The 16380-nt window shown below is 34.4% G+C and overlaps 3 protein-coding genes across 3 annotated transcripts; all 3 read right to left on the bottom strand.

The window, feature by feature from the left end:
- Window positions 1-4752: 4752 nt before the first annotated feature.
- GCK72_021644 (uncharacterized protein) lies at window positions 4753-9591 on the bottom strand (the record flags this gene model as incomplete). Its single annotated transcript, XM_053734396.1, has 18 exons — window positions 4753-5192; window positions 5240-5513; window positions 5559-5717; window positions 5771-5863; window positions 5914-6044; window positions 6091-6299; window positions 6360-6463; window positions 6510-6719; window positions 6765-6839; window positions 6884-7078; window positions 7127-7394; window positions 7439-7624; window positions 7669-7934; window positions 7980-8197; window positions 8244-8649; window positions 8741-8910; window positions 8957-9506; window positions 9553-9591. The coding sequence occupies 18 exons, from the start codon at window positions 9589-9591 to the stop codon at window positions 4753-4755; spliced, it is 3993 nt and encodes a 1330-aa protein (XP_053583309.1).
- Window positions 9592-10370: 779 nt separating this feature from the next.
- On the bottom strand, window positions 10371-10912 carry GCK72_021643 (uncharacterized protein; the record flags this gene model as incomplete). The annotated part of the gene is made up of 2 exons (XM_053734395.1): window positions 10371-10754; window positions 10802-10912. 2 exons carry the CDS (start codon window positions 10910-10912, stop codon window positions 10371-10373), a joined length of 495 nt encoding a protein of 164 aa, XP_053583308.1.
- Window positions 10913-15149: 4237 nt separating this feature from the next.
- Window positions 15150-15975, bottom strand: GCK72_021642 (uncharacterized protein; the record flags this gene model as incomplete). Its single annotated transcript, XM_053734394.1, has 5 exons — window positions 15150-15354; window positions 15402-15481; window positions 15534-15687; window positions 15736-15917; window positions 15967-15975. 5 exons carry the CDS (start codon window positions 15973-15975, stop codon window positions 15150-15152), a joined length of 630 nt encoding a protein of 209 aa, XP_053583307.1.
- Window positions 15976-16380: the final 405 nt, after the last annotated feature.

Genomic DNA, 16380 nt, shown 5'->3' with positions numbered 1-16380 from the left:
GAAAAGGAACACATCCACCTGACTGACCGAAGACGCTTCAAGAAAAACCCAGGAAAACGTGCCGTAGCTAAACTGATGCTCAATTCATTGGTAATAATTTGTCTTATTGCCTTTTCTAATTGTATAATTTTGCAGTGGGGTAAATTTGCACAGAATGTCGATCGAGAAACTACAACAATCATCACTGATCCGTGCGAGTTTTGGAATCTGGTGTATGACACCAGTGTAGTTATTTCCATCGTCCGATGTGTAAATGATGTTCTTGTTGTTAAACATCGAAAACAACAGGAAACACTCCAGAGTTTGAAGACTAGTGCCATGCAACTTGCATCCTACACAACATCTTATGCCCGTCTTCGACTTTACCGATTTATGGAAATGGTTGGTGGAGAAAACATAATCTACACAGGTTTGTTATTGCGAAATACCTCAAAAATATATTTTGTATTTTCACAGACACTGATTCCATCATCTACGCAGTACCGGAAGGCACAAAAGACCCGTTGGAAATGGAAGTTGGACCTTATCTCGGACAGCTTACTGACGAACTAAGCGGCGAGATGACGGAGTTTGTCAGTCTAGGACCAAAGACTTATTGCTACAGAGACCTAATGAAAAACAATGAAGAGAAGATTGTCAGAAAGGCCAAAGGAATAACGATGAGCTCACAGGTAGAGAAGTATGTAAACTTTGAAATGATGAGAGCGATGGTCGATGAAGCCATCAATAACACCGGAGAGCGAACGGAACATCTTCTACCTCAACACACTATTCGTAGAGATAACTCTAACAAAATGTATAGTAAAAACACTGAAAAGGTATTTAAGTATACATTTAACAAGAGAAGACTCTTAGGCGATGGGACTACATTGCCATTTGGTTACTGTCAACTTTGAATTTGATTGATTTTTCTTTAGTTTAATTTGTACAATTCCTCACATTTTCCCTGTATATAGATGTATGATTAAAACATTTTCTGTTTGTTAATAAAGTTAATTTCATCCAATCTGTTTAAAAATGAAAATGAAAAACTGACACGAATAGAAATATTCCGATAAAAGGTTATTCGGAAACGGTTAGGTTTCACTTGGTGTGCAAGAATCAAATCTCATATACGGTAAACGTTACTTGTTCAAAAAGAAACTCATTTGACGGCTGATAGTGTAGTGAAGAAAGATATCTATTTAACTTTTTAAAACATACATCACCTAATTCCACTTCTCTTTGTTTTCTTTTTTATAAAAAATTCATCAAGTCCAAATACTTTTTTCGTTTAATACCTATCATATGAGAATATCTTTTTTATATTTTGGCAATGTTCAATTATTAAAGTCTCATTCAAACCTGTAATATTTTTTCTAATCAAATTTTTAAAGAAATAACTAGTATAGTTTCCCTCAATAAGAATAGAATGGTTGTATTATGGGCCTTCACAAATTGTGACACACTTTTTCCCTCTTTCCCACCAATGTGAGTCATGTTTGGTTAGTTCACCAAGGCCTTATGTTTGTGAATCATGACGCAAATTGTGTGCACATTAATTTTAACATAAAATATAAAATGAGTGATAGAAATATAATTTAACTCCATATTCCAAAGTATAAATCTTCCAAGTCTACTGAAAAATAAACGAAAAATATTATTCTAATTCGAATACTATACGAACTTGGTAAAAATAAAAATAATATATTGTTTTTCTGGAATTTTTAATAAAAATTATTAGATATTTCATGGTTTTCAGGGCTTTTTCAAGTATTTTTTAACTATCTAGATGATCATTTCAATCAAAAATGTTAAAGTATAGAAAGAAATGAAAGAAATATGCATTAAAATATCGGAAATGAGCAGAAATTCGAAAAGTAAACTTCTGAAATATCCTAACTAATACAAATTTTGTACGGTTTTCAAACAAAAACAAAATATTATTAGTAATTTAAATCAATTTTACGAATTATACTAAAAAGTAATGAAAAAATAGGCTTAGATTGATTGTTTTTCTGGGATTTTTATTAAGAGGTATCAGATATTTTCGTGTTTTCCGTGCTTTTTTTCAAATAATTTTAAATGTCTAGATGAATTTTCAAATGAAAAATGTAAAAATGGTGATATAAATTTTAGAGAAAAGTGATGAATTACCGGAAATATTAAGTAATTTTAAAGTGAACTTCTAAAATAAACAAACACTAGTGCAAATTTTGTGCAGTTTTTAAACAAAACAAAAAATATTCACCAATTTTAGTACGATTTTACGAAATACACTAGAAAAATTATGAAATAAATAGGTTTAAGTTGATATTTTTCCGTAATATCACAATATTAATTAGTTTAAAATTAAATTTCTATGCGAAACAACACTTGAGTCTCATAATTTAGTACATTTTTACGAATTATACTAGAAAAATTATGAAGAAATAGGTTTAAGTTGATATTTTTACGTGATATCATAGTACTAATTAGTTTAAAAATTTAATTTCCATGCGAAATATCACTTGAGAATCCGTATACCAACCAACGAGAGAAGTATGGGGGTACACCCTCTCACCTCTCGGAAAATAAGCTTTCCTCTTTTTATAACATTGTTTCTAATTATGTTTTCTTTTTAGATGAACACTAGACTAATTGATTTTAATGACTCATACTTTCTCAACCTCTATCCTTTAATATGTTTTTGAGCCTCTGGAACTGTTGACTCCGACGATATCACTAAGTGTGTCGACATAAAGAGAGGGGCCTTACATTCTATCAGTTTTGAAATCATTGCCCCTCTCTCTATTTGCTCTGACCGACCGAGACGGGTGAATATATAAACCACATGAAGACGGTCGGTCTGACTTACACACTTAGTGTTAGCGGTAAGGGTCTGAGTCAACAGTCGGATAGTTGAGGGTTCAAGACCCATAGAGGCTCTAAAAAAACATATTAAAGGATAGAGGTTGGGAAAGTATGACTCATCAAAATCAATTAGGCAAGTGGTCGTCTCAAAAGAAAACATAATTAGAGACAATGTTAGAGAAAGAGGGTACAGACAGGCGAGAGAGTGAGAGAGCGCAGAGAAGCTCTCTCACACGACGAGAGAGTGAGAGGGTGCAGCATGCGAAATTAAAACGCACGGAGGTGTACCCCCATACTTCTCTCGTTGGTTGGTATACGGATTCTCAAGTGATATTTCGCATGGAAATTAAATTTTTAAACTAATTAGTACTATGATATCACGTAAAAATATCAACTTAAACCTATTTCTTCATAATTTTTCTAGTATAATTCGTAAAAATGTACTAAATTATGAGACTCAAGTGTTGTTTCGCATAGAAATTTAATTTTAAACTAATTAATATTGTGATATTACGGAAAAATATCAACTTAAACCTATTTATTTCATAATTTTTCTAGTGTATTTCGTAAAATCGTACTAAAATTGGTGAATATTGTTTGTTTTGTTTAAAAACTGCACAAAATTTGCACTAGTGTTTGTTTATTTTAGAAGTTCACTTTAAAATTACTTAATATTTCCGGTAATTCATCACTTTTCTCTAAAATTTATATCACCATTTTTACATTTTTCATTTGAAAATTCATCTAGACATTTAAAATTATTTGAAAAAAAGCACGGAAAACACGAAAATATCTGATACCTCTTAATAAAAATCCCAGAAAAACAATCAATCTAAGCCTATTTTTTCATTACTTTTTAGTATAATTCGTAAAATTGATTTAAATTACTAATAATATTTTGTTTTTGTTTGAAAACCGTACAAAATTTGTATTAGTTAGGATATTTCAGAAGTTTACTTTTCGAATTTCTGCTCATTTCCGATATTTTAATGCATATTTCTTTCATTTCTTTCTATACTTTAACATTTTTGATTGAAATGATCATCTAGATAGTTAAAAAATACTTGAAAAAGCCCTGAAAACCATGAAATATCTAATAATTTTTATTAAAAATTCCAGAAAAACAATATATTATTTTTATTTTTACCAAGTTCGTATAGTATTCGAATTAGAATAATATTTTTCGTTTATTTTTCAGTAGACTTGGAAGATTTATACTTTGGAATATGGAGTTAAATTATATTTCTATCACTCATTTTATATTTTATGTTAAAATTAATGTGCACACAATTTGCGTCATGATTCACAAACATAAGGCCTTGGTGAACTAACCAAACATGACTCACATTGGTGGGAAAGAGGGAAAAAGTGTGTCACAATTTGTGAAGGCCCATAATACAACCATTCTATTCTTATTGAGGGAAACTATACTAGTTATTTCTTTAAAAATTTGATTAGAAAAAATATTACAGGTTTGAATGAGACTTTAATAATTGAACATTGCCAAAATATAAAAAAGATATTCTCATATGATAGGTATTAAACGAAAAAAGTATTTGGACTTGATGAATTTTTTATAAAAAAGAAAACAAAGAGAAGTGGAATTAGGTGATGTATGTTTTAAAAAGTTAAATAGATATCTTTCTTCACTACACTATCAGCCGTCAAATGAGTTTCTTTTTGAACAAGTAACGTTTACCGTATATGAGATTTGATTCTTGCACACCAAGTGAAACCTAACCGTTTCCGAATAACCTTTTATCGGAATATTTCTATTCGTGTCAGTTTTTCATTTTCATTTTTAAACAGATTGGATGAAATTAACTTTATTAACAAACAGAAAATGTTTTAATCATACATCTATATACAGGGAAAATGTGAGGAATTGTACAAATTAAACTAAAGAAAAATCAATCAAATTCAAAGTTGACAGTAACCAAATGGCAATGTAGTCCCATCGCCTAAGAGTCTTCTCTTGTTAAATGTATACTTAAATACCTTTTCAGTGTTTTTACTATACATTTTGTTAGAGTTATCTCTACGAATAGTGTGTTGAGGTAGAAGATGTTCCGTTCGCTCTCCGGTGTTATTGATGGCTTCATCGACCATCGCTCTCATCATTTCAAAGTTTACATACTTCTCTACCTGTGAGCTCATCGTTATTCCTTTGGCCTTTCTGACAATCTTCTCTTCATTGTTTTTCATTAGGTCTCTGTAGCAATAAGTCTTTGGTCCTAGACTGACAAACTCCGTCATCTCGCCGCTTAGTTCGTCAGTAAGCTGTCCGAGATAAGGTCCAACTTCCATTTCCAACGGGTCTTTTGTGCCTTCCGGTACTGCGTAGATGATGGAATCAGTGTCTGTGAAAATACAAAATATATTTTTGAGGTATTTCGCAATAACAAACCTGTGTAGATTATGTTTTCTCCACCAACCATTTCCATAAATCGGTAAAGTCGAAGACGGGCATAAGATGTTGTGTAGGATGCAAGTTGCATGGCACTAGTCTTCAAACTCTGGAGTGTTTCCTGTTGTTTTCGATGTTTAACAACAAGAACATCATTTACACATCGGACGATGGAAATAACTACACTGGTGTCATACACCAGATTCCAAAACTCGCACGGATCAGTGATGATTGTTGTAGTTTCTCGATCGACATTCTGTGCAAATTTACCCCACTGCAAAATTATACAATTAGAAAAGGCAATAAGACAAATTATTACCAATGAATTGAGCATCAGTTTAGCTACGGCACGTTTTCCTGGGTTTTTCTTGAAGCGTCTTCGGTCAGTCAGGTGGATGTGTTCCTTTTCCAAATAAGCTTTAATGAATGCTTCCTTCTCTTCATCGGTCTTGACATTTGAAGGCCAACCGGAACTATACTGAAATAATCCCTTTCTATCTAAAAAATGTTGAATGTTGTATGAAAACTTACAATTTTTTCTTCCATCATCTGATTTATATAAGACGTGAAGAGTCCACCTTCACCTTTTTCATCGTTTTGTACCCAATGATTATACTTCAAACCCTACAAAGTATGAAATATTTGGAGTTTAAATAGGAATTTATGGAACTCACGTGATAAATGTCGGTTATGATATAACCCAAGCTTAGAGCTTTTTGGAGTTCAATGGTTGTAAAGGTACCATTGAAAGACCTTTCTTCGTCACTGTGTTTGCATTCCTGATTACACATTCCAACAGCACATTCTGAAAATATAACTACTTTGAATTGAAAATTAAATGTTGTTCTTACTCTTGCAAAGACAAAAAAGTAGTTTTCCCGATAGTTTCATTGGGAGTATTGGAAGTTTCAAATTCTTTGGAGGCAATACTCTACAACTCAAGAATCCTCGAAATGGTATATCATCTGGTTTCGTCATCACACTTTTCATGTCTTTTCTTTGAACGTTTTCCGGTGATCCAATTGGGAATGCTTCGTGTTTCATTACAGTGGGGTAAAGACTGTAAAAAGTATTTTCAAAGAAAATCTGTAAAAATATTGATTGTTTTAAAATATCCTACCTCACCACATCCAAGTAACGAAGAAACTGACGGACATTGTTAGCATGCAAGCGATACACTTCTGTTCTTCCACCCACAAGTGACTTTTCACAATGGAGTATTCCCTTAAATGGTATAGTTTAAATTTTTTTTTCTTTTCTATGTACATACCACAGGCTCATACTCTTCAAAAAACTTTGCCATTTCACTATCTTTGAGAAGTTCTTGATTTACTTCACATTCCCATACTACCTTTACTGGATGTATTTGTTTTAAGTCTTCAAATCTTGCCTCGTCTCTTGCTCTGATATCTCTTGCACTTTCACCAGATATCACAGATTCTTCAGCGTACGTACAATCATGAGCATGCCAATAACATCCCTGCAACTAATGTAATGCAATACTATAGTATAAGTGGCAACTTACTTGAAATTCGATTACCAAACCTTTTGGATATTTTTCACACGGTGGTACAAAACCGTCTACTCTATATTTACCAATCTGTAAATTATCAGTTTTTAGTTATTCTTAGAATTTATTTCAACCTTTTCTTCCCCATAAGTTGTCGACATGTTAACTTGTACTCCTTCTTTTTGACTGAACCATGCGAGATATTTCTGACTGACAACCGAGCTGGTTTTCGAAACAGATGGTTTTTCATCAAGGACTATGGGTTTTGCTGGGTCAAGATGATTCCTTCTAAACACCAATGCCGCAGCTGACGCAGCTGTAGTAGATTCCTGTAATAAATAAATACCGTATAAGGTATATTACTAGCTATTTTTTACCTCTAACAGACACACGTTGGTCATTTGTTCAAATTCTGTTTCGAAAATGTTCATTGCCTTCGATAGAATATAGACATCATTGTAACAATACTTCACAATTTCGTTATAGAAATTGAACTTCTGAGGAATATTTTTCTGACTTTCCAAAAAACTTAGTATTTGTTTTTTGACAGCGGATGTTTTGTTGTTCAGATCATACCACTTCTCATCTGGGATGTTGGCATCATAATCGTAATGATCTGGTTTGATAAAAAGTACCGGGAAATCTCTGAAAATTACGAATGTGTAAATTGATAATTAATGTTTTCTTACCCTTTGACTGAGTCAATTTCAAAAGCTTTTCCCATAGCTGCGAGACTCATCGTTAAAAACTTCATAGAGTCCAACAGTCGTACACCATTATGCTCCATAAAAATTAATTTTGTTCCTTCCAGAATCAGTTTCGGTGTTGCTTTGTTGCTTGAAATCATCTGTTCGAGTATGAATTGTGCGTCATATCTAAAAACCAATATAAGGTTGAAAAACATTTAATTTAAACTCACCCCGATGCATTGTGGGCTACTACCACTCTACCTCTGTGATGATCCCCAAAAAGCCATTTCGTTAGTTCTTGAGCTACATTTACATCTCTATTACGTTGTGAAATGCATTCTATTATCTTCAAACGACCATCAGGAGCACATTTTTCGCATATTTCTTTTTTAGTTATGCTGACATCCTTTGGAATTACTGTTGAACAATTTGGACAGCACCGCAAAGCAACAAATAGAACTGGGTGTTGTTGTCCTGTCTTTTCATCTGCTCTACTCTGAAATTTTAAAACAGTTAAAACATTTATACAAATATACACTACCTCTATGTCAAAGTACACTCGTTGTCTAGTTAGTTTCTTCTCATTCTTGATTGACTTCGGCATAAAACAATCATGTTTTTTGGTTCTCTTACAGTTACATCGATAACACCACTTCTCGCCACATTTGTGGGCATCTTTATTTTTATTCGTATAGTATATACCGTTACACTTCTTACAAGCCTTCGTATAATCACAACAACTTTTTCCTCCATTTGGTCCTGTAAGAATACAATACACATGTTGGATATTCACATTTCACATTACCTTTTTTCCTGTGGTTATCATAGCATTCTTGGGAATGAAAAAGTACTGTGCATGATTCACATCTAATTTCTTCTCCTTTCTTTGTTTTTGGACAGTTTGATTTACCACACAACCGATGAATCAGTGGGCAACTGTAGTGAGATGATGCATCTCGGCACCTTGTGTTGCATAGAAAACAGTAAAACCGTGTCTTCAGTAATGCACAAACACTTCTCACTCCACTATAATGACCATCGTTTAGATATAAAACCAGTTGTTTTCCTGGTCCGAGGTATGGGCCAACATAGTAAGGTACTTTGGATGTTTTGACAAAACACGTGATTTGGTATTGTCCCGCAAACACAGACTTTTGGAATTGTTCTATGTCCAGGCGATCGAAATTGTTTGATTTTACCATTCCAACCTTCTGGAAAATAAATTGATTGAAGGAATTATATGTTTTCGTTGTATTTGTATTTATTCTATCGAAAATCATCTTTTTTTTTTCGTTAACTTACTTCTTTCATTTTCTGAACTGTCTCATAAACATGAGTACAGATTCCTGGGTGTTTATACGTTTTTCGGATCGAATCACGGTATCTCCTCAAATTCTCTAATGATTGACAGTGTTTCCACTCATAATACATTTGAGCTTGATAGAGCGCATGTGGCAGACAATCGTCGAGAACTGTAATATTTATTTAATTAAAGTGTACGATTATTTGAAACTTTACCTTCGTTTGGCATAATATTCGACCTTGTTAGTTTTGCTTTGTTCGTTTCCGTATCATTGAAAAGATCCTTGTCTAACTCTTCAAGCTTTTGTCGCTTTTCAAAAGCCGTCAGTTCCAATATCGATCCTGTGTCGAACTTTCGTTTTCCACTTCCGGTTTGAGGGTTCACGTATGTAAATGTTACAACAAGCTTCGGAATATCCAGTTCGAGTGGTGACTTATTTGATTGCGAAATTCTGCTCAGATTTGTAACAATTTCCTCAGTGGTGACTTTTCTGATTTCTCGAAGTGGTATGCCTATGATTGAAGTTGGGTTCTCTTCTGAATCTATCCCTATTCCAACCATTGTATTCGTAGTTTTGAATGGGTCGTGCCTCTTTGCTAGTTCCACCAATGTTTCCGAAAATAGTTCGGCTGCTTGGGGGTGAGATGTCATAGTTGTAGGTAACTCGATGGAGAGTGTCACTAGTTCCACAATTCCACGAAAACGTCCTTCTGCTTTCTTAACATTTTTACTTATCAAACGAACTCTGGCACCTCCCACTTGTTCCTAAACACTTACAATTTTATGAAAATATTAATGTATTAATAGCTACCTCGAAGATGAATCCTTCTGCTGTCGATGAATTATGCATTTCCAAGCACAGTAAATAGAAAGTAAAATAACAAAATAATTAGAGAGCGGAAGAGAGCTCACGGTCACACTCTGATAGAGTGTGAATGAATGACGGAAACCAGACTTTCAGTGTCTTATATAGTGACCTCTACCCTCCGAACATGTCAAAAATTGTACGAATCATCACAATATACCATTTTTTGGTGCTTTTACCGTGTTTTGTCTAAAAAAGCTTGTTTTGTCACTTTTCACTATAATCATTAAAGTAATTAATTTGATGATTGTTTTCTATACTTCCGAGATTGCATAATTATTTATTAATGTTTGATCTTTGATCTTTTGATCTTTAATTGTTCTGGTCACGTGGTAGTCTCAGTTCACAAAACTACACTGTAGTTTCACAATAATTTCTTATTGCTCAGAAGAAAAATGTTTGACTATATTCTTTTTGGTGTATTGTATTGTCTGTTGAATATTCAAGAGAAATTCAGTACATATCTCTAGGTAATTTTTATCTTAAAAATTTGCTTGCTCAGAATAAAGTATTGATTTTTTTTTTTGTTATTTCCAGAGTTCTTCTGTTTTGAAGTCATGTGAATATCACGTGACATCCCATATAAACTTGGAAACATGCACAGCACAACTTTAAAAAGTCAGACAACTTTTCACGCAAAGTTGTTTACAACGATACTCAGAGATGGATGAAAACTACATTAGTGTGTGTTTTTTTTTAAACACAAACAAAGAATACTTTCAATAAAATGTTTATTTGTCAAACAGCAACACAGTATAAGGAAATCAAAACGGTGACCGAATATATGTGAAAATGATTGACACTCTTGGTATGTCCAGTTCGAGACATTGATCACTTTCAGCCAGGCAGTCCACAATTGTTTCAGGTGTTATTTCGTTAAGGCTTTTGAAGAAGCTAGCGAGTGGTACAGCAGAATGAGTGGATTCAAAAGCAACTGATACATGTGTACGATTGGAGATATCAAATGGATTGTGGTCATTGGTAAGCTGATGAACACATTCTCCAAATGCTTCAGGGCCCAACGGATGAACAGTTATTACTCGTGAGAGTTCTACAAACAGTTTGACTGTGACTACTGATCCCTGGAAGGCTCCTCGTGCTTCTTCTGTTGTTTTTCTCAAAATCGTCACTGCTTTCTTGTTGAGTTCCTGAAAAAATAAGAAACGTAAGAGTTGTTAAGTTACTTGTAGTTCACCTCTTGAGATAAAATATTAGCACTAATTGATTTGATGTACGCAACTATCTCAGAAGTCTCTTGATCTCTGGTTGGAGAAACCTCTCGATCATTGGCTGATGTTGATGACATTGCGTTGGTTTTCCTGTTGTAAAAAACACAAGAATTTTGACTGGATTTCGTATTCAAAGATGATTTACGGAAAGATAACATATTTAAAACAATGAAAACTCAAAGAGTTTTCCAAGAAAGAAAAAAAAACGTCACTCATAGTAAAGAAAAAGGAAACATTATGAAATAATATTCTAATTCGTTCGGGTATTTATAGTCAGCCTCAGGCTCCGCCCCTTTTTCTCTTATGGTTAGTGATAGTTTCCAAAAATACATTCGGTATTAATAAGTTCACATAGTCAAAAATAATGAATCTGTGATAAACTATAGCATATGTAATATAACTTATAATATACGTGTAATAAATAGGATCTGGTACTTATTGAATCAAAACAAAAATCAATTAACTAATTAAAATGAATCAAAACAAAAATCAATTAACTAATTAAAATGAATCAAAACAAAAATCAATTAACTAATTAAACGAATCAAAAACAAAAAAAAAAATTAATTAGTTAAATAAACAAGTACACGGAAATTATAAACTATATAAATGTCTTAGAATAAAACAAAATAAAATAAAAACAGAAAAAATTCAATTAATTTCAATAAATAAAATATAGAAAACCGCTAATTAACGAAACTAATTAGTTAAAACACTTCTATAATCAATAAATTCAACCACATAACCCTTGCAAACATATGTTTCACTGATGAAACACGGTGTCTCTCACGGTGTGTTCCTGTATCTCCTAACCCTCCCCTTTCCTTGTGTGTCCTATATACCCCCCATACTTCTCTAAGGGAAGTATTTGAGAAGTCAATTTTAGAGAAACCCAGAAAATTACACTGAATCAGTGGAATTTTGATATAAAAAAAGATTTTCTATCGTAGAAATGTAGAGATCTATCCCAGCACTCTAGTTATTCCCGAACTTACTGGAGCGACGATGATGTTGCAGACGTTGTTGATCGTGAAGTTGACCGTTCCTCCTTGAGAGTCCACGTGAAAAGTGTGTTGATTCATAACCCTGAAACATGCATAATTAAATAGAGGGTAGAAAAAGGAAAAGTTACGAAGGTGTTCTAAAATAATTTAGATTGATTTTTCAGAAGAAACGTTTATTTTTGCAATTAAAAGAGAGCTTTCTCATTTTCGAGAGAAGAAAATTCATTTCAAAATAAGAAAATTCAGTTTTAGAAGTTGTGTAGAGAGAATTCTCCACATACATACTGTGAAAAAACAAAGTTCAAAAGAAATTTTCGCGGCCGAAACACGCCAGTGCACAAATGGTCTATCGTGTTTTAGCCCGCGAAATATTTTTTTTGAAAATCCTTGGCCAAACTTTATTTTTCACAGTTTTTTTTCACATAACAAGTATTTCGCAGAGAAGAAAAAGTAAAATAAAACAATAATTTTAAAACATTTTCGTTGACACAAGCGGAGTACGGTACTAAAGGCGCAATGCATTTTTTGCTGATTGAAGAAAATAAATTTTTAGACTTGCTAATGCATATTCCAATATATTTTCTTTCCCAGACTTCGAAAACAAAAAACCGCAAGGAAATTTTTGATCTCCTCTCAAAAGACAACATTTTCGAGAACATTGCAGGTCTGAAACTTTATTTCTTTAATTTTTAGCGCTGCCCAAGATGACTTTTGAATTCATCGACAAATCGTTGACCTCCATATAGTATCTTTCGCACTTTCTGTTGATCGTCAAATTTCTCTCTGACAGTTGTACAGAGCTCCGGACTGCCCTCGAGCCTGAAACAAACAAATCCATTAAATTATAATTCACCCGAAAGAACTTACTCGGAGCAGTACGGAACTAGTCCGAAGAGCTTTCTGGGACCCAGCTCATGCCAATAGTTGCGAACAGGGTGCTCAACCGAAGGTAAAACCGATGAAAAACCGATTTTTTTAAACCGATGAAAATCGTTTCTCTCACCGAAGAATTTTAACCGATTTCTCAAAAACTAAAATCGGTAGGAAATCGATCAACAATCGGAGAAGAATCGATTTTCTTCGATTGTGTTTTGAAAAAAACCGTTCGGTTTCGGTTTTTAGCGGTTTTGAAACCGGTTAAAAAACCGATTATTCTTCGATTTTTACCGATTTTCATCGGTTTTTTTGAAAATTCAAACTGTCACGTTTCGATTACTTCACACGTTTTTTTCTAATTTTTAAGAAAATTTGAACAAAATATGATAAAAACGTGACAAACCGCCGTAGAGTTTGAACTTTCAGAAAATCCGGTGAAAATCGGTAAAAATCGGCAAACACTCACTTGCTAGTAGATCATTTGCTATTTTCCCGTTTGCTATTGAGTCTCACTTGCTATATAGGATCACTTGCTATATTGGACTCACTTGCTATGAAATTTCAAAATTTCAGGGTCTCATTTGCTATTAAAAGTCTCACTTGCTATTCGAAATCTCACTTGCTATTTTTTTGGCTCATTTGCTATTTGCAGGTTGATTTTTCCAGTTTCTGCTTTTTGTCGGCGCTTGTTCCACACGTGGAAGCTTGTTATTATTGTGACTTCTGCATGTTTCGAGTTCACATGGAATGTATTTTGACTGCCCCACCCCTAAAGTACCGTTTTTTTTTGCGTATGAGTTTTGCCAAGAAAAAATGAGTCACAATGGGTTTTACTGTGACGTAACCTCGTTTTTGAAAAATTAAATTTTTTCGAAAATTTCTTTTCATAAATTTTCTGGTTATTTTCCCGGTTTGTTCAGAAAATGAGTTAGTAGCATAATTGTAGCAGATTTCATGCAGGGTTCGACCAAAATATGAAACTTGTGAAAAAATTTTTGGTCCTGAAAAAGGTGAAAATGTGATTTATCATAGAACTCGGTAATTTCGCTCACAAGCTCAATTAATTGAATTTCGGTTTCGATCTATGATTTCATCAAAGTATAAATATTTTGTTCGAAACCACCGAGGAATATTAGAAAATAAGGTGGACTAGCCCCTTAAACATAAAAAATGTATTCTGTTAATCTAACAAGTCTCCTCTCAGTGAGGAGGCACTAGCGAGGTGTCGAGAGGAAGTCAAAGAAAAAGTTTGAGACGATGGTACAGGCTCAGAAATTGAGAAAAAATTTTGAAACTTTGTGCATGAACAGATCAATCCTTGTACTTTAATTTTGTAGTTGGCCGTTTTTTGATGCGGGTCTTCCCTGGACTGTTGTGCTATATTGAACGTGACTGAGTCTCTATGAGCTACAGTAACCCAGGGAGGGGTCCTACAAAAAAGTGATCAACTAAGAAAATGATATGCTAGGGTTGAGCATTTTACTCACAAAATTTCATGTTTACCGGTCCATTTTTGAGCTCAGGGCTAGTTGTCGATCAACATAGGGGTGGGGCAGTCAAAATACATTCCATGTGAACTCGAAACATGCAGAAGTCACAATAATAACAAGCTTCCAAGTGTGGAACAAGCGCCGACAAAAAGCAGAAACTGGAAAAATCAACCTGCAAATAGCAAATGAGCCAAAAAAATAGCAAGTGAGATTTCGAATAGCAAGTGAGACTTTTAATAGCAAATGAGACCCTGAAATTTTGAAATTTCATAGCAAGTGAGTCCAATATAGCAAGTGATCCTATATAGCAAGTGAGACTCAATAGCAAACGGGAAAATAGCAAATGATCTACTAGCAAGTGAGTGTTTGCCGTAAAAATCGGAGACTAATCGGTTTTAACCGGTTTCTAAACCGAACAAAATCGGTTTTTTTTTCGAAACAATCGAAGAAAATCGAATTTTAACCAATTTTTCCCTGGAGAAAAACCGATTTCTTTTTTAAAAACCGGCTCATATTTTAACCGATTTTTTAATCAATAACCGATTTTAATCGGTTTTGAAGTATCGGTTGAGCACCCTGGTTGCGAGTCTGTCGCCATCAGAAATTATGACAAATGAAACAAAAAACCTAATTAAATGGAATTAAGTACAAGTTTATTAATTTTCAAAACAAAAGAATTCCCCAAGAGAAATTCAGTAGAAACCATGGCTGACTAAAAGGTCCTGTAACTTCGGAGAGAGTGAATATTTTCAGAAAAAAATTTGGGAATGTACTTCCATTTACCTGAAGAAAAGGTCAGGATGGAAATTTTAATGAAAAATTGAGTTTGAAAAAAATGTTGCGGTCTCTAGATATGAATCTACATTCAGAAGAGACGGGAAGAAACGGAGTATACATAAAACAAAACATAAAATTGATAATGATTGATGATCCAGAGCGTTCGCTTATCTTCTGCGTGGACGGATTCTCCTTAATGGAACGTCGTTCCCTCTTGCCTCACGATCATCATGCTTTTTCCCAATCGCTGTCCACCATGCCTGTCCAAGAGGATTTGAATGCTGCACTGGGCATCTGAGAATCTCTCGCACTGTTTCTTGAGCGTCCAATTTATCCCTCACTGTCGTGTACAGTTCGCGACTTCTCGTGAACCTGAAAATTAGATTTCATTAAATTAAAATTCATCTGAAAGAACTTACTTGGTGCAGTACGTCACAAGTTTGAACAGATTCCCGCAACCCAGCCCATGCCAGAAGAACGGTTGAGCGTCTGTCGCCATCTGAAATTATGACAAATGAAACAAAATATCCTAATTAAATAGAAATACGTACAAGACTATTTATTCTCCACTGTGCCATCCAATTCTCCGAATCTATTGCACTTTTGATTTTGTCCGCGTTCTCTTCATAAGCGGAGAATATCTGGAAGTACCGGCCTTCTCCGCACGGCATCCGGTAAGTGTGAATGTTTTGAATGACGGCTCCACTGAAGAAATTGAAAATTATATTTTGTTCGCTTTGAATGCAAACTCACATCTTTCTGGCCTCCGATTCGAGTAAGGAGGTGTCATCTTCGTCTCGCAACTTTATGTTGACCATCATAAAGCTGATCGGGTCCAGCATTCTTCTCATGTAGCTCCAACGACTCATATCAAACGGATTTGTGGACACCTCCGTATTCCCGTCACTTCCGCTGTCTTCAATTCTTGGTCTTTTCTGCAAGAAAAGATTTCAAAATTAATTTTACCTAAATTTCCTCACTTACTCTTCGCATTTCACTTGAAGACGATTCGCTTCTTTCATTACCGGCGATGATTAGTTAGCCGGAACCATTTCTCGTATTGTCTTGCGGCACGGTTGGCGCATTTCTCGCTAACAGTTGGTTGAGAAGATCGTTGGCAACAGATCTTGCGCGAACTGGTGTCATCGATGTAGGGTCGAATGAAGTTGACATGTCCACGGATGGAGGATTGACGAAAGCGTTATCCATCGCATCATATTCCTGCACAGTCGATTGCCGCCTAATCCATGTCAGATCATCGTTGATTGTCGGATCCGGTGCATCTGATTCCTCAGCAGCAGGAACGTCCTGAAACGAACATGTCTTTTAGAAGGCTGTATTACAGTTTTCTTACCTCAAAACTTTCATTTTCCACGTTTCCTGATGGTGGTGTCACAT

This window comes from Caenorhabditis remanei, chromosome V, assembly GCF_010183535.1.
Source record: "Caenorhabditis remanei strain PX506 chromosome V, whole genome shotgun sequence".
NCBI classification, from domain to species: Eukaryota; Metazoa; Nematoda; class Chromadorea; order Rhabditida; family Rhabditidae; genus Caenorhabditis; species Caenorhabditis remanei.
Note: the sequence above shows the minus strand (reverse complement) of the source record. Positions and strands in the feature narration are given on the sequence as shown.